At 33.5% G+C, this 26036-nt stretch overlaps 1 protein-coding gene across 1 annotated transcript; it reads left to right on the top strand.

The window, feature by feature from the left end:
* Positions 1 to 2591: 2591 nt before the first annotated feature.
* Positions 2592 to 4108, top strand: LOC128036191 (uncharacterized). The gene is made up of 2 exons (XM_052627100.1): positions 2592 to 2799; positions 3030 to 4108. The coding sequence occupies exons 1-2, from the start codon at positions 2592 to 2594 to the stop codon at positions 4106 to 4108; spliced, it is 1287 nt and encodes a 428-aa protein (XP_052483060.1).
* The last annotated feature ends 21928 nt before the right edge of the window (positions 4109 to 26036 follow it).

Raw genomic sequence — 26036 nt, forward strand, 5'->3', positions numbered from 1 at the left:
CCTTTAAACCGGGCCATGTTAACCCCTAACTTGTTCCCATGAAATGTAAAGTTGTTTAGACGACAAATAGCTCTTTTCGCATCATCATTATCAGCAGACCTTATGAAACCAAATCTCCTGCCGCTCCTACTCAATTTTTGAGGGATAAAGACATCCAAAACTATCCATAAACCTTAAACAGTCTCCATTGAACTGTAGAAGGTATATTATTAACAAAGGGATTTTCTTGCCTGCATTCTCTTTTGAGACCATGTTGGATTCTTTTTCTTGTCTTGGGTGTCCACTTTAAGGTGGAGACTTTTTGCAGCTATGTTTTGGCAATTGTTGTAGTTTTGGCCTAAGATGTTGTTTGATTGGGTTGGTCAGCCGGCTTTGTGTACAAGGTAAGAGTGAATTAAGGAGTGTTTTGTTGTTTAGTATGTGAATGATTTGGGTAAAAGATGAGTGTATTCAGTTATGGTGGGAGCGTTTTAAGGAAAGGATGTTAGCTTTGACTTTTGTATACTTTATAATGTGTATTTTTAAGGTGCCAAGTTTTGGTATGACATTGTTCCTGACTTCTGTAGTGGCAGTTTTGCCTTGCTTTTATTATTAATTAAGCAAATAAAAAATAAAAAAATACTGCCTCACTTCCTGGTGCAATTTAATGAAGATTCCTTGGCTTCACAATGGGAGTTGCTTAAAGGCATTAAAAGTGATGCTTGGTGTCATTCAATGTGAAGAGATTTTGCTGTTAGAGTTAGGGTATTTCTTTGCTGCAATTATGGAGTATAAGTTTTGTTGTACACTGAAACCGTCACTACACACTCTTCTCAAATTAATGTTGGATGAATATCAATAGAGCCAAACACTGCGACCTGGACTTACATACGTTGTTCTGATCCACTACTTTCAAAAATTAGAAATTTTTAGCATTACTAATCTCAATCAGGGATTTAAATAGCGGACCGATTTCGGAATAACGGCCGTTATATAGCGGTAGCGCCACCGTCTGAAACTGCAATTGTTGAAAATAATGGAGTGAAGCGGAGTCACACCGATAACGGTGGATAGTGGCTGCAACTTAACGGATAACGGCCAATTGCGGCAATAACAGGCCGCTATTCTCGTTATTTTCCGTTACCGTAAATTAAAAAAAATCAAGAGATGTAGATATGGAATAGTGATGTACTTTACAATAAAACAAAAGGGAATATATTCCCCTACCTGCAAAATCAGAGGGCTTTCAATAAAAAAAAAGTAAAAACATATATACATTATACAGAACTCCAAATAAATAGAATAAAAACTCCAAACAAAGTTCAAAACTCACAACACAACTCACAAGCAAACGAAAATACGAAATTCTATTTCTCCATATTTCGGCAAACAACAGAGTCACAGACAGCAGCAATAGAAATTCTATTCCTAATTTCAAGTAAGTGCTACTAACTAGTAAGTAAAGTAGTAAAGTAACCGAGGCATATTCTTGGATTTCTTGCTTGTATGTCTTGAATCTGCAACACGGAGTGGTTTTTCGAGATTTTTATCCCTAGATCTGTGTTCTACACAAAAAAAGGGGTTTAAAATGTTTTGGGGCAATTTTTCAACCACCGTGCACGGCGGCGCCGTCGCCGGTGAGCAACGACTGCCACGGTGGCCAATGGCCGGATTCTGGGCAATGGCCTGAGAGAAAATGGAGAATGGAGAGAAAAGGGAAAAAAAATTAAATAAGGGCTGAAATGAAGTTTTTGAGAAAAATATTGATTTAAATAGGCCTCCAAAAAGATGCCATTTTGGGCAGGCCTCTCAGGCACCAAAACGACGTCGTTTTGGCCTGACCCACACACTTACCCGACCCGTTTCTTAGGATCCACGTGTTTTTGAATGGAAAGGTTAATTACGATTTTAGCCCTTCCTATTTTTTATTATTTACAATCAAGCTTCTTTCTTTTTTTAATTTTGTCCTATAGTTTATTTTGTACTTCAATTTGGTCCACCTTAAAGCTATGCGTTTTGATGGGTGGGGATTATTTCGCATTTGATCCCTTTTTGTTTTTCGCGCATTCAACTTGGTCCTTTTTCTTTTTAATTATTTCTGATTTGTCGCAAATTTATGTTTTTTAGTTCGATTTGGTCCCTTTTTTGTTATTTTTGCTATTTTATTAATAAATTAATTAAATTAATATTACTATTACTATTATTATTTTTCCTTTTTTTATTTTATTATTTATTTACTTTTTATTATTACCATATTATTAAAATTTAATTAGTTTTGCATTATTATGTCAATTATATTTCTTTTCATATTTATTTACCTAAATATTTTAAATTCATTTATTTTATTATATCATTTTATTTATCTATATCCTTTTATATAATTTTTAATTTTAAGATTTTTATTATTGTTATTATTATTATTAATACCATAATTATTATTATTAAATTGTTTTACACAATATTTATTTATTTATTTCTATAATATTAGGTCTTTACTTTAGCTTTAAATTTTGTTTACTTTTTTGGTATTATATTGTTGATAATATAAGTAATGAGTTGCTTGTATTTCTAAATATAATTTTATGTTTCTTATATATAAATAAAAATAAAGCATGCCACCACGTGAAGAGTTCCTGACTGAAGGATTGGAGGGTGCACCAAGTAATGATATAGGTTGGCACTTTGGAACTCCAGTGCCAAATACGAGAGGAAATATCGTATGTAAACTTTGTGGTAAAGTTGTGAAAGGAGGAATAACACGATTTAAAGAGCATATTGCTCATAAAACCGACAATGTTGCACCATGCCCTAATGTTACTGGTATGTGATACTTTACTATTATTTTTAAATGTTATTGTAAAATTATCAATAAAGATTATATATAATTGATAATAATATAAAGTGTGAATTATTTTTATTTTATTAACAAATTATTTTTATTTTATTAACAAGTGTCATTAGAGAAAGTATGATGAATGTACTAAAAGAAAGCAACACAAAGAAAATAGACAAAAAGAGGAGAAAAGATGAATTCTTATCTCAATTAATAGAAGAGAAGGATGAACACGAGGGATTCATTGATGAGGTTTCTGCTATAAGGCAAGCAACTCGAGAAAGTATCCAATCACAACACGAGTGGCATAGAAAGGAAGAATTCAGACGAAGTACTGGCGGTTGGGATAACATTTATGAAGAAGGGCGATCTTCTCATGGATCAGCTAGAAAACATAATAGAGAAAGAACAAGTAAATCCATCCCAAGTGAGTCTGAGTTTACCTTAAGGAGAGCTATACCTGAATTGGTTAGAAGCAAAAGTTCAAAGCAACCAAAGGTCAATGACTCTTTTTTAAAGACTTTTCGAAGGAAGATAGGTGATGCGGTATCTAAATTTTTAATATATGAAAGACTTCCTTTTCAATTAGCAAGCTCTCCATGGTTGTATAACTTAATTCAAGTGTCAGCAGAAGTTGGACAAGGTGTAAGGCTTCCAACACCTTATGAGGTTTCAGATGTGTATTTGGAGTCAGAGTATCAACGAATTCATGATTGGGTAAATGGACTAAAGACTCATTGGAAAGAATTGGGTGCAACTCTAATGTGTGATGGTTGGACCAACAGTTTGAATCAAATGCACATCGTTAATTTCCTTGTTTATTGCAGTAAAGGAACCATTTTTTGGAAATCGGTAGATGCCTCAAGTGTCTGTAGTAGAGATGCTGAATTCTACTACTGTTTGTTAGATTCAGTTGTAGAAGAAATTGGAGAAAATTACATTGTCCAAATAGTGATTGATAATGAGGCAGCAATGAAAGCTGCTGGAAAAAAATTAATGTTGAAAAGAAAACATTTATATTGGACCTCATGTGCAGCTCACTGTTTAGATTTATGCCTTAAAGATATTGGGAAAAAGCCCAGTGTAGCAAAAGTGTTAGATGAGGCAAAAAGAGTGACTTGCTTTTTATACAATCACATTTGGACTGTTGATTTGATGAAGAAGTATACACAAGGGAAACAAATACTTCGACCTGCTCTTACTCGATTTGCAACTCATTTCATTCAACTTGAAGAGATAACAAGACAAAAGCAAGGTCTGTGTAACACCCCTTACCCGTATCCAACACCGGAATAGGGTACAAGGCATTACTAAAACACATACACTTGTAAACGTATTTAACCGAGTTATAAAATTTCATCTAAATTAAAACTTTCAAAATAATTAACATGCTTCTATAACTTTTCACAATATATCCTCAAAATATTATAATCATAATAATTAGGGCCTACGAAACCCGATACATACTCATGCAATTCAATGCTTCATTTCCATTCCATTCAATTCGCAATTTCTCATGCTCACAATTTAAATCATATCACTAGCAATTTCCATTTAATTCACGTACAACTTAAAACTCAATGACATTAAGTTCAACACTAATACATACTTACCATTTAACTCAACGTTTATCGATTATACCATTCAATAACACATTTATGAAATTCTCAATTTTGCAATGAAAATGTCACTTTAAAATAACAACATCATCCTGGTATAAATATACTACCACTTAACCATTTACTTTAATTCTTTTGGGCCCATTTTTCACTTACCATCCTTAATCAAATTAGGGAACGGTTACGGAAAATTGAGTACTTCACTTCCACTTTGCCATAGTATAACTATGGTCTTACGTATGATCACTTATCACTTGTCCCTGATCAGATAAGTGTAGCTAGGCTACCACTTATCACTTTGTCACTTGATCAGATAAGTGTAGCTAAAGCTACCACTTATCACTTTGTCACTTGATCAGATAAGTGTAGCTAAAGCTATCACTTATCACTTTGTCTCTTGATCAGATAAGTGTAGCTAAAGCTACCACTTATCACTTTGTCTCTTGATCAGATAAGTGTAGCTAAAGCTACCACTTATCACTTTGTCACTGATCAGAATTACTCAAATCCGGCGTTCCGCTCAATTTGATCATTTATTCGGTTTTCTCATTTTTATTTTATTCTCATTTCAACAATAAATATATCTCATCATACATTATATAATTCATGAAATTAACTTTTAATCATTAATTTTCAGCCATATGAACTTACTATTTCATTACCTTTCCACACTCGTTTCCTATGCACATCACACAAGATATCAACATATCATTCAACCATAGTCGGAAACTAGTACATTGAAACATAATTCTTTTTGGAAATAATCACATAATAAACCATTTCACTAAAGATTTCATAATTTAAACATTACCACCCCTTTCATGATCTCAATATTTATTCATATATCAAACTTTCCAACATGTGTTAATTCAATACCCATTCACGACATTACTTCATGCCAAATCATATACCAAAAATACAATACACACGTACTATAAACTTTATTTTCCCACATGAGCTTAAACCATGACCAATATTGTACAAATATATGCATCATTTCTGTTTCATCATTTATCAATTATAATTAAGCATATGACCAGTTATACACAAATCATTCATATATTTCCCCATTTTTCCTCATCCTCCTCTCCATTCCACATCCTTAATGTGCATAACACACTTAAACAACACTAGCTATAATTTCACTATTCACTCACATGTATATTCAAAACTGTTTATCGGAGTCAGGGTCACTAAATTATTTTTATCCAGAGATAAAGAGCTCTAAATTAAGATCAGTTAATTTTCCCTAAAACTAGACTCACATACCTTCTTACCATAAAATTTTCAAAGTTTTTGGTTCAGCCAAATAGTACAGTTTATTCTTTAAAGTTTCCCCTGTTTCGCTGTCTGACAGTTCCGACCACTCTTCACTAAAAATGAATTATCTAATTGTACAGAATTTGGACGATGTTTCCGTTTATTTCCTTTGAAAATATACTTATTAATGATTCTAATAATATAAATTATAACTCATAATTATTTTTCTTCAATTTTTTATGATTTTCCAAAATCAGAACAGGGAAACCCGAAATCATTCTGACATTGTCTCACAAAATTTATTATATCTCATGATTTACAATTCCATTGCTTACACCGTTTCTTCTATGAGAAACTAGACTCAATGAGCTTTAATTTCATACTTTATTCACCCTATAATTCAATTCCAAAAATTTTTGGTGATTTTTCAAAGTTATACTACTGCTGCTGTCCAAAACTGCTTTAGTGCAAAATGTTGATTTCCTTTTTGCCCTAAATTTCACAGTTTATACAATTCGGTCCTTTCTCAATTAACCCCTCAATTAATTTAATTTTCTAAATTAATACTTTACCTAGACATTATAAGTTGTTGCAAAACTATTGAAATTCAGAATTTCCACATATAACTCTATCTTCAAACTTTTTTACTATTAGGTCCCAAACATTCACTTTCTATTCAATTCTTTCAATAAAATCAGCATATGAACAATTTAAAGCTCTAATTCCATGCTAAATCATCATATACTTCCAGCATGTGTTCATAGCAACTTTAAACTTCTTTCATAGAATCAAAAACTAATGAATACAATAAGTGGGCCTAGTTGTAAAAGTCACAAAAACACAAAATTTTCAAAAAATAATCAAGAATTGAACTTACCTGCAGTAAAAATAGGAATAAAAAGCTTAAGAAAACCCTTATATGGTGTTTTTGCTGATGATAATGGAGAAAAATAAAGAGAAATCTAGATAATTTCACTTTGGTCCTAACTTTATTAAGTAAATTTTGCAATATTCCAATTTTGCCCTTAATTCTCCTTACTTTGTTACTGATTTCATGTCTTTGCCATCCAGCCCAAATAGACCTTGGGTCTATTTGCCTTTTAAGCCCTCTTCCTTTTATCATTTAAGCTATTTAATCATTTCCCATAATTTTGCATTTGTTACAATTTAGTCCTTTTTGTTCAATTAATTATCGGAACTTTAAAATTTCTTAACGAAACTTTAATACTAAATTTTTAACACTACATAAATATTTATAAAAATATTTATGGCTCGGTTTAAAATCCTCGAGGTCTCGATACCTCATTTTCGATTCTAATTATTTTAATATTTATTTCTAGTGTACTATTCGCTATTTCAAAAATTTTCCTAACTTCACATTTAACTTATACTCACTAAATTAATAATATTTTCTACCCATTTTTTGAATTTAGTGATCTCGAATCACCATTCCGACACCTATGAAAATTCAGACCATTACATTTTTCCTCTTCAGATTTGTGGTCCCAAAACCACTGTTCCGACTAGACTCAAAATCGGGCTGTTACAGTCTGAGAGAAATGTTTAATTCAAAGGTCAATATTTTATAATTATTTAATATAATTACTTAAATATAGCAACCATTAATGATTTTATTAGTTCCAAATAATTTAAATTATATTATTTTAAAAATTTTCTTATGAATATATAGGAATTTAAAGAATCAAAATGGGGACAGCAAAAGTCAGGACCTGTTTATGAAGCCAAAAAAATTGTTTTGGGAAAAGATTTTTGGAAAAAAGCCAATGACCTCATAAAAGTTTACGAGCCTTTAGTAAAAGTATTGAGACTTGTGGATAGCGATGAAAAACCAACAATGGGCTTTATTTATGAGGCTGTTGATAGAGCTAAACGAGCAATTCAACAAAATTGTCGATATTTCACTGAGTATGAAAAGATTATTGACAATAGATGGAATTTTATGCATTCCGACTTGCATTCAGCTAGTAAGATAAAATGTTTCATATAATTAAGAACTATTTTTATATTTTATTATTTTAAGCTTTAGATTATTATTATTTGATGATATTCTTATAAATTATACTTAGGTTCTTTTCTCAATCCTCAATTTCAATTTGGGGTGGAGCATTCTGAAAATGTACTAATAGAAACATTAGAAGGTACACGATCAGTAATTGAAAGATTAGAACCTTCTCTTGATACTCAAGTTAGAATGGTTAATCAAGTTAGATTCAAGTACTATTATTTGTAACTTAGTTACATAATTTGAAATAGAATTTTTATTTTTATTTTTACTCTATCTTTTATTTATGCAGTTGTTACTATTTAGAGATAAACATGAGACATTCGGTACTACACAAGCACAAAGAGCTTGGAAGCAAATGAATCCGGGTAAACAGTTAATTAAATTATTTAATTTAATTTATATTATTTAATTATATTGTACATTTTGAAGTTATTTTGAAATTTAAATAATATTATGCAGCTGAGTGGTGGATAATATACGGCACATGTGTTCCCGAATTACAAAAATTAGCAATTAAAGTGCTTAGTCAAACAACTTCAGCATCAAATTGAGAACGAAATTGGAGCACATTTAGTTATATTCACACCAAGGCAAGAAATAGGTTAAAGTATAAAAAACTTGAAAAACTAGTGTTTACCTATTATAATATGAGGCTTCAGATAAGGCATCAAAAAAGAATGAGCACTGATGATATAAATGCTAGTTTTAATCCTATTAGCCTTGATCATATCTTTGAAGATGTTGATCCACTATCAGAATGGCTTCATGAGAAAGAGAATCCATTGTTAGATGGTGAAAATGTCGGTGTGTTGCCTGTGGATACCTCTGATGATGAAATAGATGTTGATCAATCTCAACAACAAATTTTGTCTCATTCAAGTTCTAATTTAACTCCAAGTCAGAGTGGCGATGGACCCGATGGTGGTGGTTTAAGTCCAATTGATGAGGATGATGGATATAGTGGTGATAGAGGTGAAATTAGGTCTTCTAGTTAGTATGGAGGAGAATATGGGGTTGGTACCACTGGTGGACATTTTCGTGATAGATCAGAGTTTGATGGAAATATGTTTCCTGAACCTAGGGGAGATAGAAGTGAACCTAGAGCTCCATCAAAGGGAAAAGGAAAAAAACATACTTCTATTGGCTCTTCATCTGGTAGGAGATCGAGTTCTAGTAACCTTGGGTATAGTGATTCATCTACTAGCACTCAAGGTTTTTATCCACCAGAACAACCTTCATATTTTCAACCTTCACATGGTTATCCACAACCATATGGTTATTATCCACCATTTCCTAATTATGGTGTGCCATACCAGCCTCAAATGTATCCTCCTCCACCAATGTATCACCCACCTCCACCTCTCATGTATCCTCCTCCTCAAATATATCATCCATATCAATTATATGAAAACCAAGGTGAAAATGTTACTTTTTTTGGATATATTTTTGGACAAAGGCAAAGAGAATCAAGTCAAGAACGCTCCCAAAGTGAAGGTGAAGGATTTGATCTTCCTCGTCATTCCACTAATTGGTGAAAACTAAATCGTACCACTATCATTATTTGCAATGTCGAAACCGTTTTTTTGAAAACAAAAAATTTAGTTGTCGACTTAAAAATAATAAAACTGGAGTCGCCACCGATCCTTTATTAAGGTGTGATCGGCTCACCTTAAAATGATTTTGGTCTATGAAATTTGAGAAAATGAGTCCGGGAGTCAGTTACGCACGAGGAAGGAATAGCAACCTCGCAACGCCCAAAATCGGTACCAAATTGATTCTTTAATGCCTTGGTGTCGAAAATTTGAAAAGATTTTAAAAGGAAACTTTTTATTTCATGAATGAATCAAAATAGTAAGACATTCTTATTTCAAAGAAATAAAACACCACACCCAGTGAGCTAGGGCACAATGTTTTTAAATCTTTAAAATACCCGAATATTGCCTTTTGCTTTTGAAAATTCTTATTTCGAGAAGAAAATGTCATGACCAGTAAGTTAGGACCCAACATTTTTGAATTCCCGAGAATAAGCTCTTATTTAAAATTTGTGAATTTATTGCAAAACGAATACTTGCCTTTCTAAATTCATCAAAAAATAATCGCAATCCAGTAAGTTAGGACACGATCTTTCTCAAGAATCACGAATGCCAAATATCTCAAAAATTTATGAAATATCATGATTTTAATACTTTAATGAAACCAAAATATATTTCCCAAAAGGTAAGTTAAAAGTTAACGTATAATATGAAACAAAAACCTAAATTTAAAGCACATGTGAATATACATTTACAAAATATACACATGAGTAAAATATACAAGTAAATTTGCAAACATGTGTGCATGTATTTTTCAAAAAAACATATAAGTATACATGTGAGAGAAAAGGAATGAAATATATAAACAAAAACCTTGTAATAATTTATAAAAAAGTATGTACTTATGTACATGAAAATTATGAAACTAAGATTTTAAAAATATATATGTATATGTATATATATTTACAAAAAATGTATAAGTATATATATAAAATATAAAGTATATAAAAGTTAAAAAATATAAAAAACGTATGGATAAAAGATATGCATATGTACATATAAAATAGAAATATACGAATATATACGTATTTACGTAAAAAGATAATTTGAAAACAAAAGTATGTATATATAAAGAACGTTTGTATGTACAAAATATATATATTTAAAATCTTTTAAAAATATATGTATGTATATTATCTAAAACATGCGTGTATATGTATAGTAATAATAATAATAATAATAATAATAATAATAATAATAGTAATAATAATAATAAAATCATAGCACGACATAATAAAATAAAAAAAAGGATAAATTGAACTAAAAAGGGGAAAAAAACTAAATTCGAAGTAAATCTGAAAATAGGACCACATTGAATGCGCGCGCAAGAGTGGAGGACCAAAAGGAAAATTATTCCCTCCCTCCAAAAACGCTGCGCAGCAGTGGGCTAAATTGAAAAACAAATAAAAATTGCGGCTCAATTTAAAAAGAAACAAAGCAGGTTTAACTGCAACGCGCCACGAACAGGAGGGACTCAATGCGCAATTTACCTTTTAAAGCCAAACGCGCGGATCCTCCCCTTCGGGTCGGGTCACCGCGCGGGTCAAGGCTTGGATAAAACGGTGCCGTTTTGAGGTTTCAATAAAACCCAACTTTTCTTTTTAAATATTTCATAACCCATTTTAAAACAAAAAGAATGCTGCACCCCTCCTCCCTTTTTGTTCTCTGCTAGGGTTTTATACCCAAGCCGCCGCGCCGCCGTTCCACCGTGTGCCACAGCTCCGATCGCGACGGAGGTGGCCCCGATCGATGCTTTCGGCCAGAGAGAGGTAAGCTTCCCTTCTTCTTTTCTTTGTTACCACTTAAAAAAACAAAAATGCAAAAGAAAAGGAAAAAAAATAAAACTGCAAGAACCTGATTCACCTTAAGAAAAAAATCTTTCTATTTTCTGTTTTTCTTTTGATTTCTTTCTCTATTTCTCTGTATTTTCGTATTTCTTTTTACACTGAATATCCCCCCTTTTACAGATCTTCAATCGGTTTATATAACAGAAATAAAGAAAAAATAAAATCCAAACGAGAATCATTATTTCCTATTATTGTTGCGCTGTTATTTTTGTTATTTCCTTCTTTCTCGTTGTTGTTTAGTTGATGTTTGTTGCTGCAGATGTGTGCGCGACGTGCGCAGGGGAGAGTCATGCTGCGACATTCGCGGCGGCGAGGGTGAGGTTGCTGTTGGGATGTGCGGCTAATTGCTTAGGGTTTCTATTTTGGGGGTTTGGGCTAATTGTTTGGGTAATTAGGCTTAAGTGGGTATTGGGCTGTTAATTGGGCCTGTTTTGAGTGGGCAGGGAAATTTGGGCTTGTACAGCTGCCCCTCTTTACTCGTTGTCGTGTAACGGGAATAGAGCAAAGACTAAAAAGCCCAATTGTGCCCGGTCTTACTAAGCCTCGATTTCTTTAGTGCAAAATGGCTTCAAATAGCTTCATTCCCTCCTACTGCCTCTTCATAGGTATAGGAACTAGTGCTTCAATCCACTCCACTGCAATGTCAGGGAGATAGGCTTCGTACGTTGTAGCTTCTCAAAAAGAACAAAATTTGCTATCTTTAATTTGTTCCACTGCAACTTCAGGGAGATAAGACTTATAGCTTCAACTTGTTCTACTACAACTTAAAAATAAATCTGATGCGATCTGCTCTGCTGCAACGTCAAAGAGATGAGATATGTGGTTTTAATCCACTCCATTGCAACTTCAAGGAGATAGGATTGGTTTCTTCTGTCTGCTCCACTGCAACTTCAGGGAGATAAGACTAGATGCGATCTGCCCTCTGCAACTTCAGAGAGATAAAATCTGTGGTTTTAATCCGCTCCACTGCAACTTCAGGGAGATAAGACTTGTATCTTCGATCTACTTCCCCACCAGTATGGGAAGACAAGATCTGCTCTCTTTGATCTACTTCATGCCAATACATGAAGACAAGATCTGCTTTCTTCGATCGATTCCACTACCGACCAGGGAGATAGAATTGCTGGCTTCAATATACTCCACTGTAACCTCAGGGAGGTAAAATCTGTCATCTTCGATCTACTCCACTACTGCCTAGGGAGATAAGATCTGTAATCTTCAATCTATTCCACTGCTGCCCAGGGAGATAGAATTACTGGCTTCAATGTACTCCACTGTAACCTCAGGGAGGTAAAATCTGTCATCTTTGATCTACTCCACTCTCGCCTAGGAGATAAGATCGTAATCTTCAATCTATTCCATCTTGCCTGTGGAGATAGAATTATCGCTTCAATGTACTCCACTGTAACCTCAGGGAGGTAAAATCCGCCATCATTGATATGCTCCACTACTGCCTAGGGAGATAAGATCTGTAATCTACAATCTATTCCACTGCTGCCCAGGGAGATAGAATTATTGGCTTCAATGTACTCCACTATAACCTTAGGGAGGTAAAATCCGCCATCTTCGATCTACTCCACTACTGCCCAGGGAGATAAGATCTGTAATCTTCAATCTATTCCACTGCTGCCCAGGGAGATAGAATTACAGGCTTCAATGTACTCCACTGTAACCTCAGGGAGGTAAAATCCGCCATCATTGATCTGCTCCACTACTGCTTAGGGAGATAAGATCTATAATCTTCAATCTATTCCACTGCTGCTTAGGGAGATAGAATTACTGGCTTTAATATACTCCACTGTAACCTCAGGGAGGTAAAATCTGTCATCTTTGATCTGCTCCACTACTACTTAGGGAGATAAGATCTGTAATCTTCAGTCTATTCCACTGTTGCCCAGGGAGATAAGGCTTTATCATTTCACCGATCTGTTCTCTGTGGAACATGACCTGTATGATTCACTTTATGAGCCTAATTATGCCTAATGATTAGGATGTCATGAACAGAATGAATCAAATGCTCCTAACTATGCATGTATGAATGATATTTGAATTAATGCAGAATGTCATTTTTCGAGAATGATCCCTTCTTATCACTTAGGTTATCATTACTCAAAGTTTATTAAAGTTTTATTGCCAATGTGCTATGCCTCCTTTTTGCTCAGCTAGCGAACCCAATAAGCACTTGACCAGATTTCCCCCACTGTAAACCTCCAAGTTTGATCCACTGGGATGCAATATTTGTACCATCTTTTCCCGTTGTAACCCAAGAGTAAAAGATTTGGCCCTTTCTCAATCCTCTGTTATCACAATTCAAGGATACAGGATGTGAAACTTTTTGGTCTCTTACACCATTCCCAGGGTGTTGTACCAAATGCTCATGCACAAATGAAGAAATCTTCTCCAAGAACAACTTCTTCTTATTATTCGGTGAGCATTGCTTGCTTGTTCATTGAAGCTTTGTCACCAACACGACATCTTGCCATTTTGTTCAAGTAATACTTTAGACAAGAAAATTCAAAGGGATAGTCTTAATTTAGACTCTTCTTTATCAGATTTCCAACCTGGTACGTTCTGAACAATAGTCCTGTTTGAGGTTCCTATATTATTTAGAAACTTCTAGAGTAATATGCAAAACTTCCCTTGTGAAAGTTTTATTAGTCCATTAATCATTATTCTAATGCAACATGCTTGCAAAAAAGATCATGGATAAGAATTCAGTCGGTTCTGAGCATAGCTCGAAATGAATAAGTTGTCAAAGATAATAAAGATGGATAACAAAGAAATTGATTTAAAAATGGATATATTGGAAATGAATGAAGTGTTCCAAGAATAACAAAAAAAATAATATAAGGATTAGGTGCCCCAGATATCGCAGTTTGAACTTCTCTGGACAGACTTTCTGAAGACCATTTTGACTTTAACATGTGTTTAGGAGATCTACCGTACTTTTTCGATGCCCCAAAAATGTCGCCTACCCTTTCCTATTGATTCAGGTATAGCAAGATCACTACATGCCTCATTCTGATCAGTACTTGAGCTGTTCTGATTACCTCATGCCCCTCTTTGGTCAATATTTGAGCATCCCTTTTTGGGTTTTCAACTCAAATCCCCTTTGGTCTAAGGCGCCCTTTGCGGGTTTTCACCTTAGCCTCTCCATTTTACTTTTTCATTTTTCATTTTCATCTTTTCATTTTTTCCCATCATTTTTTTGGACTCAAACTGCCCTTTGCGGGTTTTTACCTTGGTCCTCTCTTTTTTTAAGCGGAGCATTTCCTGACTGAATCTGAGTTTATAGGACTTTGCAGGTTTATCACCCATCTCGTTCAAAAACAAAGATCCTTTGGAGAAAAAAAAACCTTCTCCATAACATAAGGTTCTTCCTAATTTGGCATCCGTTATATTTTTTGTAGAGTGGGGATCTTCTTCAGCATTAGGTCGCCATCATGGAATTCTCTAGGATGAACCTTTGTTATAGGCTCGCATCATTCATTTCTGATACATCTGACCGTAATGAATAGTTTTTAATCTTCTTCCCTCTATCAAGTTCAATTGATCACATTGCGATTAGATTCGTTCTGCTTCATCCAACTTGCTCATCCAATACCCGGAGAGAAAGAATTGCAACTTCAATAGAAAAAATCGTGATGAACTAAAGAGAGAGGCACTACTCCGGTAGAGTTTTCACTGCATCATTCATGATATTAATCTTGAACATATTGCAAATTTCTGATATCATGCTGTTGTTCAGATTGCAATGACAGTTCTTAACTTGGGCAATCCTGGTATGACCATGCGTAGACATCTTTGAATTCTTGAAGTAACTCAATCACGTCCTGCTTTGTTTCTTCGGTCATGCATGCTCCCTCAAGGTCACAGTCTCTATTGTCTCATTTGTTTCTCTTATTGCTTTACCATCCCCAACAAGTCAGGAGATAAGCTACAATTTATGACATATTCAAAGTCATGAGATCCCTCTAAACACATGTCTCACTCAAAAGTCAATTTTGAGTTTGTAGCAGCGTCACTCATATCATTGATATTTGGGGACCCATAGTGGGTACCAAAGAATATATAAAAGAATGTATGAATAATATGAATGAACGAATGAATGGTTTGGCAGAAAAATCCAAAAGAATGAAGAAAACGTAAAGACTGAAAGAACATTTGCTCAAAGATGATTGCAATAATGTATTCATTAAAAAATAATATTCAGACGTGAGCCTATTTCACAAAGAAATCCTTATTGCTTTTAGGCTGAAAGCAACAAGTGTGTTCTGAACATTACTCTAACAGACTCTAAATACTTCAGGGGTTTCCTCCGCAGTCTCATTATTTAGAACACCTCTAAGGCCAATATCTAACAAGGACCCTTCTTCAGTTGTTTCTTCGTATATGTCACTGATGTGAACACCCCCAACACCTCTTCATATATTGCATCCACCCTATTGTCAATCATGATTGGCAAGCGGATTTTTTGCACTTGATGAGTCATCAAGCTTGACAACACCCATGTTAATGAATTTTTCAACTAGGTTTTTGAAGGTAATGCAATTCTCGGTTGAGTGCCCTGTAATTCCTGCATGGTAATCACATTGTGCGTTCGCATCATACCACTTGGGATACGGAGGTTGTGGGGGTTTTAAGTAGGAAGGAGAAACAACGTGTGCATCGAATAAGCTTTGGTACAGCTCCTTATACGACATCGAAATTGGCGTGAACTGTAGCTTCTCAGTACCTGGTTTCACTCCAGATTCCTGTCTTAATGAACTTTGTTGACTAGCAACCCCCTTTCCTGGATGACTTACAACAACTGATTTAGAGTAACTTGTGTTGTTCACCTCATTTTCTCTTCTCCTTAAGGCTGACCACTTGTTACTCTCTTCCGCATCAATCTTCCCACTCCTGATGGCATTCTCAATCATCTCGCCATTCATGACTATGTCAGGAAAGCTTTTTGTGGCACTTCCTAACATATGTGTAATGAACAGTGCCTTCAGGGTGTTAATGAACAACATGGTCATTTCTCTTTCCAGGAGCGGTGGCTGAACTTGGACTGCGACCTCCTTCCATCTCTGCGCGTACTGTCTAAAGCTTTCGCTCGACTTCTTTTGCATGTTTTGAAGGGTGATTCTATCAGGAGCCATGTTCGTCACATGACTATACTGTTTCATGAATGCTTGGGCCAAATCCCTCCATGAACCAATCGTGGTACGAATCAGTTGATTGTACCATTTAGATGCTGCCCCTGTAAGGCTGTCCTGGAAACAATGTATCAAGAGCTGGTCATTGTTAACATATCCTGCCATTCGCCTGCAGAACATGGTGATATGAGCCTCTGGGCAACTTGTCCCATTATACTTTTCAAACTCAGGCATCTTAAACTTATGAGGGAATACTAAATCCGGAACTAAACTCAGCTCTTTAGCGTCCATGCCTCGATAACTTTCAGTGACCTCCATCGCCCTGAACTTCTCCTCGAGCCACTTGCACCTTTCCTCTAACTATTTCGGTAACTCCTCATTTATTCTTTCCTTTTCAGCCACTTCATCGAAGTCAAGAATGGCAGAGTTAGTAGGGTAGTTTCCGAGGTTGGAGCCCGATCCAGCCAGAAAATTTGGGGCACCGGTCTGGAAATGTTGAGGCCTGATTGTGACAGTTGATTTGGGTGGGTATTCAGCTTGAGTTCGCACATGTAGAGGGGTGAAACCTGGAGGATAGAGAGGTTCATCATCATTTCCCTCATCGACATTTGCCATGGGGCCCTTTCCTTTATCACTTCCCTTAGTTATCAGTTGGGTTAACTTTGCCACTATATCTTCTTGGGATTCTCGTATGTTCTCAGACATCTCTTGTTTCATCTTGTCTAACCGCTCCTGCACCTGTAGCTGAAGTCGGTCTTGCATCTCCTTCTGACACTGTTCGAGTTTTTCCAATCTCTGATCCATATCCTTAATCTTTGCTCGAGTACCGTAGCGGTGTTTGGTTGGTTGGTTGTTTTCCAAGTTAACTGAGCAATGATTTTAGTTAATTAGGATCTTCTAATAATCTTTGATGCATATGATGTAATGTAATGCAAATGCATGAAATGAATGCGAAAAGAGACGTTGATTCATGTTCAATTTTTTACTAGAAAACTTTACTAGAAAACAAATTTCTTTACATAAAGCGGACATATATATACGGCTTTACCCTCATACTCCAAGTGAAGACATCGGCCCTTCAGATATTAAGATACATCTCACGAATTTGATCTCCGTTTTGTTTGATCTAGGTCGTAATCCTTGCTCATTCACGTTCATTAGCTTCTTTATGAGATTGGGACCTTTGATAACTTTTGAATAAACTTTGACAATGTGGATCCCCAGGTCATGCAGCAAAGTCGTATACTCCTCTTGTTAGGCTTTTCGTGCCATGTTTTTTTCGGACCACCGTATTATCTTCCACCTTATCAAGAAACCCGTATTCCATAACAAGCTTTCTAATCTAGTAATCGAACTCAAATCAACATCTCTTTTCTAAGATGCAAATGCAATGCAATCATGATGTCATGCAATCAAAACAAAATAAACCCAAGTCAGTATCACACAAAAAATATATAATCCAACACAAATATGAAATAGCACGAACATTTATTCAGGAATCCACTAGGGTTTGGTATAGCTCTACCTAGGGCAAGTTCCTAAAGCTCACTATATGGGGGCTTAGTTTCTAAAGTAAGGGTACCCGAACCAGCAGATTCCTCGATCCTCACCCATTATAGGCTCATGTGGATCGAGTTCAGTTCAGGGGGATACATTTCCCTATGGCTGCACGGAGATGAAAATCTCACGAAGACATAGGTACGAATGTATCCCAAAAGCGGTCCACTACCCTGCACGGAGTGAAAACCTCACGAAGGACTAGTTTCTCGCTCCCACTTAAGGGTGAAATGCAAAATGCAAATGCAAAGTTGTCAACTTTCCAAGATGAAAAATCAATGAACGCGAAGGGAACTCATGAACAAAAAACTTTTTGATTTTCGACACAAAGACAAACATAATCAGTTTATGGCTCAACTCTCTAATGTCCCCAGCGGAGTCGCCAAGCTGTCGGAACCGTTTTTTTTGAAAACAAAAAATTTAGTTGTCGACTTAAAAATAATAAAACTGGAGTGCCACCGATCCTTTATTAAGGTGTGATCGGCTCACCTTAAAATGATTTTGGTTTACGAAACTTGAGAAAATGAGTCCGGGAGTCAGTTACGCACGAGGAAGGATTAGCACCCTCGCAACGCCCAAAATCGGTACCAAATTGATTCTTTAATGCCTTGGTGTCGAAAATTTGAAAAGATTTTAAAAGGAAACTTTTTATTTCATGAATGAATCAAAATAGTAAGACATTCTTATTTCAAAGAAATAAAACACCACACCCAGTGAGTTAGGGCACAATGTTTTTAAATCTTCAAAATACCCGAATATTGCCTTTTGCTTTTGAAAATTCTTATTTAGAGAAGAAAATGTCATGACCGAGAAGTTAGGACCCAACATTTTGAATTCGAGAATAAGCTCTTATTTAAAATTTTGAATTTATTGCAAAACGAATACTTGGCTTTCTAAATTTATCAAAAATAATCGTAATCCAAAGAAGTTAGGACACGATCTTTCTCAAGAATCACGAATGCCAAATATCTTGAAAATTTATGAAATATCATGATTTTAATACTTTAATGAAACCAAAATATATTTCCCAAAAGGTAAGTTAAAAGTTAACGTATAATATGAAACAAAAACCTAAATTTAAAGCACATATGAATATACATTTACAAAATATACACATGAGTAAAATATACAAGTAAATTTGCAAACATGTGTGCATGTATTTTTCAAAAAACATATAAGTATACATGTGAGAGAAAAGGAATGAAATATATAAACAAAAACCTTGTAATAATTTATAAAAAAAGTATGTACTTATGTACATGAAAATTATGAAAATAAGATTTTAAAAATATATATGTATATGTATATATATTTACAAAAAATGTATAAGTATATATATAAAATATAAAGTATATAAAAGTTAAAAAATATAAAAAAGCGTATGGATAAAAGATATGCACATGTACATATAAAATAGAAATATACTGAATATATACGTATTTGAGAAAAAGATAATTTGAAAACAAAAGTATGTATATATAAAGAAAGTTTGTATGTACAAAATATATATATTTAAAATCTTTTAAAATATATGTATGTATATTATCTAAAACATGCGTGTATATGTATAGTAATAATAATAATAATAATAATAATAATAATAATAATAATAGTAATAATAATAATAAAATCATAGCACGACATAATAAAATAAAAAAAGGATAAATTGAACTAAAAAGGGAAAAAAAACTAAATTCGAAGTAAATCTGAAAATAGGACCACATTGAATGCGCGAGCAAGAGTGGAGGACCAAAAGGGAAATTATTCCCTCCCTCCAAAAACGTTGCGCAGCAGTGGGCTAAATTGAAAAACAAATAAAAATTGCGGCTCAATTTAAAAAGAAACAAAGCAGGTTTAATTGCAACGCGCCATGAACAGGAGGGACTCAATGCGCAATTTACCCTTTAAAGCCAAACGCGCGGATCCTCCCCTTCGGGTCGGGTCACCGCGCGGGTCAAGGCTTGGATAAAACGGCGCCGTTTTGAGGTTTCAATAAAACCCAACTTTTCCTTTTAAAAATTTCATAACCCATTTTAAAACAAAAAGAATGCTGCACCCATCCTCCCTTTTTTGTTCTCTGCTAGGGTTTTATACCCAAGCCGCCGCGCCGTCGTTCCACCGTGCGCCACAGCTCCGATCGCGACGGAGGTGGCCCCGATCGACGCTTTCGACCAGAGAGAGGTAAGCTTCCCTTCTTCTTTTCTTTGTTACCTCTTAAAAAAAACAAAAATGCAAAAGAAAAGGAAAAAATAAAATAAAACTACAAGAACCCGATTCACCTTAAGAAAAAAAATCTTTCTACTTTCTGTTTTTCTTTTGATTTCTTTCTCTATTTCTCTGTATTTTCGTATTTCTTTTTAATGAATATCCCCTTTACGGATCTTCAATCGGTTTATATAATCAAATAAAGAAAAATAAAATCAAACGAAAATCATTATTTCCTATTATTGTTATTTGTTATTTTTGTTATTTCCTTCTTTCTCGTTGTTGTTTAGTTGATGTTTGTTCTTTGCAGATGTGTGCACGACGCATGAGGGAGAGTCATGTTGCGACATTCAGCGCATGAGGGTGAGGTTGTTGTTGGGATGTGCGGCTAATTGCTTAGGGTTTCTATTTTGGGGGTTTGGGCTAATTGTTTGGGTAATTAGGCTTAAGTGGGTATTGGGCTGTTAATTGGGCCTGTTTTGAGTGGGCCGGGCAATTTGGGCTTGTACATGTAAGGTATGTTTTTTTTAAAGAAAACTTTTGTTGTTGTTCTTAATTTTGATGATATTAAAACATTTAAAATAATATATATCTTTAGATAAATGAATGGAGTATATTTCATGAAAAGATAATTAAGAATTGAAGCATGTTAAATTATATATGAAAGTAGAATGAGAGTGAGAATAAGTGGTAGGAAATAGGAATAATTAATGAGTATCTATACATTTATCTATTCCTTTTTCCTTTTGCAAAGATAGAATGTTTATATCTTCACCATCTTCAAAGTCGTCAAGAAATATTGAAGACATCTCTTAGGTATGAATTTTCAATTCTTTTATCTATAAAACTTTCAAACTTATTAAATATGATAAATGTTTAATATTTCCTTGTTTTTTTACTTTGTTATTAGTTAATATAACATTCTTAGAAAATTCATAAATAAATGTAAGAATAATTAATGATTATAAAAGTTGTGTTCTCATATCATATTAATAAAGGTTCATAAGTGTTAGAAAACACTCTAAAAATCATTAAAAGTGACTTTTTATAATTATAATTATAATTATTATGTTTTACAATAAGTTGTACGAATTTTAAAAAATTCACGACCGCGATACCCGCAGTGACCGCAATAGCGTTCGTTATGTCCGCGACCGCGATAAACGCGACGCGACCGAAAATGCGACCGCGACCGCAATTTAAATCCCTGATCTCAATTGTAAGATGCTGTTCCAATCTCACTATTAGTTGTTGTTTATTTGCCTTGAATCTTACAACTCCAAATGAAAAACCAATCTTTTGTTGCATCAAATGGAGAAAAAACAAACATATGAAGAAAAGCAAATTAACATCCTTTACAGATTACTGATATCAGAAACTGACCATCAACTTACTTTTTTCTTTTTACCAGACCCAAATAAGTGGTTGGTTCTATCAGACATGGAATTAAGGAAACGACAGAGAAGAGCAGCTTTGTCAAAATCACCGTCTTCGCGAGCTTTTACGATTTGGAACATAACAACAAGCCGAATCCGATTTTGCCGAATCCGATTGAAAGCTGATTGCTTCACAATCGCTTCACTTTCCAGTCTGACTTCATCGCATTGGCGTCTAACATCTTCCAACTTTCCTCGTATCTTCCTTTGTTCATCTCTTATGCATCTTTGATCGTCCTTTATCTGTCCCATATTTTGTTTTAGTCCATGGAACTTGGCGTTCAAACTCTTCGTTTTTCGTTTCGAGACCTCCTCTTTCTTGGTCACGCTCAAGTTCTCAATTAAAATCGAAACTGAAACAGACTGAGATTGAAAATTAAACTTGGATTGGGGTGAGTGAAATGGCATGAACATTAAGGGATTTATATAACAATTACGGAAACAGCGGCTGAAATTGAGAGGAAGGTGAAGAGAAATGGGGGCGAAAGGAAGAAGAAGTAATAGATAGCTTTATAGGGACGTAAATGTTGTGAGGGTTAAAATCGGTCGATTTTTCAACTTGCATGGGACGACATTAAGGAGATTTGATTCGAGTGGTGTACGACTGAATGAGAGACTTGCTATTGGTTGCCTCTAATATCAGTTTTATTTTAATCCTCAGTGGTCCCACACCAATATGATTTCTTACCATTTCTCCTATTGGGAGTTTAGCTTACGTTAAGATTATCATAAAATTTGCTTCCTACCTTAGTCAAACCTCTTAAAATACTCGACAATTTCTTTAATATTTCACAAGAAAACAAAATTATCTTTTTTAACCTTTAATTCTTCCAATTGATTTATTAATTATAAACTCGTAATAATATGAGTTTAATACTAAAAATTAAATTTTAAATAAATATTTACTTTTACTTTTTAATAAAATGTTAAAACCTTTTATTTACTTTCACATTATAGAATAATTAGATAAAAGTTTAATTACTAACCTAATTATTATATTCTCTAATAATTACAACATATTTTAATTCTCAAGGCATATTTGACTGGTGGCAACTAGTGAGAAATTTTAAAATAGAACCAAAATCATTTTAGTAATTAAATTAAAATAAATGGTTTTTTTAATATAAAAATAATAATTAATTACGAAAAAGGTATGAAAAACAATACGTATTTGTTACAGTGTTCTGACGTTGCTGCCTGACATAGTGACGGCACCAAACTTTAAATGGGTAAATTGTGTCATAACCCCCTTGTTTATTATTTTTTTCTTTTTGATTAAAACACTTTGGGGTTTTTTCTTTTTAGCATCTCTCACATTTTAATTTTTCATTTGCTTCTCAGATCTGGGGAGTACCCAAAGGAATACTACATCAATAACGACAACCCCAGGAGACTGACTCCAACATCCTCATCTTCTTCGTCATAACCAACAAAAACTGACAAAGCAAATCCTACACAGAAAAAGGAAATCACTTTTGCTTTAAACCTCAAAGACACTATACAAAAGAAACTCTCCTTTATTTTTGTTGTATTTTTATTTTGATTGTGAGATTATAGCAAAGGATTTAGTTTTCAACCTTCATTTTTTTATTTTTGTTGTGAGAAAAACAAACTAGTTATGGTTGAAGTTATGGGGAAGGGAAATATGTTTACGAGTTGTTACTATAGCCAGATGAACGCTCATCATTGACGAAGAAGATAAGGATGTTGAAGTCAGTCTCCTGGGGTTGTCGTTGCTGGTGCAGTACTCCTTTGGGTACTCCCCAGATCTGAGAAGCAAATAAAAATTTTCAATGTGAGAGATGTTAAAAAGAAAAAGAAATCCAAAATGTTTTAGTCAAAAAGACAAAAATAATAAACAAGGGGGTTATGAAGCAATTTACCAATTTAAAGTTTGGTGCCGCCACTATGTCAGCAGCACCCTTAGAGCCCTTTTTCAGCTGCCAATCAAAACAATAAATTTATAGATCAAGTCCCTGAATATTTTAGGTCATCACATTTTAGTTTGGTGTCACCAATATGTCAGGTGGCACCATCAGAACACTGTAGCAAATGCCTATTTTTGTAATTAATCTGTTTTCCATACTTTTTTGTAATTAATTATTTTTTTATTACTTGGGGCTAAAACCCGATTCTAAGCTTTAAATTTTGTATTTATCTTAACTTATTAAAATAAAACCAACACTCAATCTTGTTTTGTTCTTTTTATCATGTAGTTAAAGTATAAGGGTGAAAATATTTTGGATAACTTTTCTTTTAGATTTAATTTCTCTCTTTTTGAGAAAAAATTGGAATGGAAAGCAAGATGTTAGAGTTTCTAAGATTAACTAATTTATGTATTAGGTATTTGTTTTTCTTGACTGAAAAATTGGTCAACCATTTCATTCTAAAAATTTGATATTTTTCTTGGTTGAGTAAAAAGTGAGTACTTAAAATCAACAAAATAAAAATCTCAGTTCTTTTAGAATGAAATGGTCAACCAATTTTTCAATCAAGAAAAACAAATATCTAATACCCAAATGAATTAATCTTAATAATCTTAATCTCTTACTTTCCATTCTAATTTTTTCTCAAAAAAAAAGAACAGAAAATAAATCTGAAAGTAAAGATTATTCAAAAAAAATACCCTAAGACTTCAATTACACAGTAAAAAAGAAAAAGAAAAAGTGGGCGTTATTGAGTTTATTTTAATAAGGTAAGATAAATACAAAATCTAAAGTTTAAAAACCATTTACTTTGATCTATGACTTAGATCATTTTGGTTTTCATTTTAAAAGTTTTCACTATAGTTTCCATCTATTTGATTGGCGAGTATAATTATATCATAATTAGTTTCCATCTATTTGATTGGCGAGTATAATTATATCATAATTCTCATCATGTTTGATAGTATAAATTGTAATTATACAATTACATAATTCTAAATTCTAAAAAATTATTATTATAAAATTATCAATAATACTTGAGAAAAACAACTATAAACAAGAAAAACAACTCTAAAAATAACAAAACCTAAAATCAAATCATCATGCATCATACATTGGCCTAAGGAAATATTGGACAATACAATTACTAACAACATTAACAAGAAAAATAAACAATATATGCAATTTTATTAGATTATGTAAGATAATTTTAATCAATATTATTTACTTTAGTTAGTTATTTAGTATTTTAGAATGTATAAAAAATTATCATTCGTTAATGAAATTTTCAGATTATTTAAGTCGGATTAATAAAATAACATATAACTATATTTTAAGAAAATTAAATCAATATCGTAAAATTAAAATCAAATTATTATTGTAATACCCAATTGTTGCCCAGGGCCCAAATTAACCAATCAAACCCAATAAAACTTGGGCCAATCCTGACCCAATTACATTTGGCCCAACAAGGCCCAAGTGTGCAAACCCTAGCAATGCCCTAAACAGTAGTTGACAGCAATCACCCCACGCCGCAGCAACCGTTGTACTGCGCACGTCGCCCCGCACAACGCACGTACCTGCAAACCACGAATAGCACTAAGAGGATATACACAGCAGAATTGTAAAAAGGGGGGATTTCGGTTGTATAAAAGGGGAGTCGATTGATGTAAAAAGGGTTAGCAAATTTTTGTATTGGAAAAAAATTAAAAAGGAGAATACAAGGGAGAAAAACATTTTTTTTTTGAAGGTGACAAATTTTGGCTTTGTTTCTTCTGTTATTTTTACTGTTTTTATTTTATTTTGTTTTTTTTCTTATGTTACTTAAAACAACAAAAATAAACGAAGAAAGGAAGGAAAGGAAGACTTATCGTTGAAAGAGTTGCTGGGCATCCTCTTTTCGCCGTTATCTGGTCGGAAAAGGGAGGAGACTGGAACGGCAGAGGGAGTGCAACGGTGTGATTGAAAAATGGCAGAGGAGAGTTTTTTTTTTAGGGATTGAAATGGGTTTTATTGGCTGCAAATGAAATGGGGTTTTATTTATGGGTTATTTATATTTTTAATCCTTTTTATTTTTCCATCATTTCAAAACTTTTTTTTTTGTTTTCAAATTTTTCCATGAAATATCGAATCTGTTTTATTTTTGTCCAGTGCTGTGCAGTGTTTTTGGGTAATTTTCGCCTTCGGCCCTTCCCCTGTTACGAGTGTTTTAAACTACTCCCTTTCTTGTTTTGATTTTCAAATTCAGCTATCAAATTCTGTTTGTTTTTTAACTTAATCCTTGATTTGTTATTTTTAGTTTTTTTTATTATATTGTTAATACTGTTTATTTATATTATTATTAGTTTAATATTATTATATTATATATTATTATATTTACTTATATGCGCATATGCATATTAATATATATATATATATATATTTAAAAAGGCATCTTAAATATCTATTCTATATACATATCATATATTTTATTATTACTTTAGTTTTCTTAGCTTTATGTACATATGTATGCGTATATATTCGTATTTTATAATATTTATATATTTTCTATATCTTATAATCCAAATATATATTTATTAATATGTATGCATATATACCTACATTATTCGGCACTTT

This window comes from Gossypium raimondii, chromosome 13 (assembly GCF_025698545.1).
Source record: "Gossypium raimondii isolate GPD5lz chromosome 13, ASM2569854v1, whole genome shotgun sequence".
Taxonomy (NCBI): domain Eukaryota; kingdom Viridiplantae; phylum Streptophyta; class Magnoliopsida; order Malvales; family Malvaceae; genus Gossypium; species Gossypium raimondii.

Excerpts from the sequence above, each read along its gene's own strand:
- LOC128036191 (XM_052627100.1), top strand. The coding sequence starts at position 2,592 with ATGCCACCACGTGAAGAGTTCCTGACTGAAGGATTGGAGGGTGCACCA. Across the intron at positions 2,800-3,029 it reads ACCATGCCCTAATGTTACTG|AAGAGAAGGATGAACACGAG; the intron begins GTATGTGATACT and ends CTCAATTAATAG.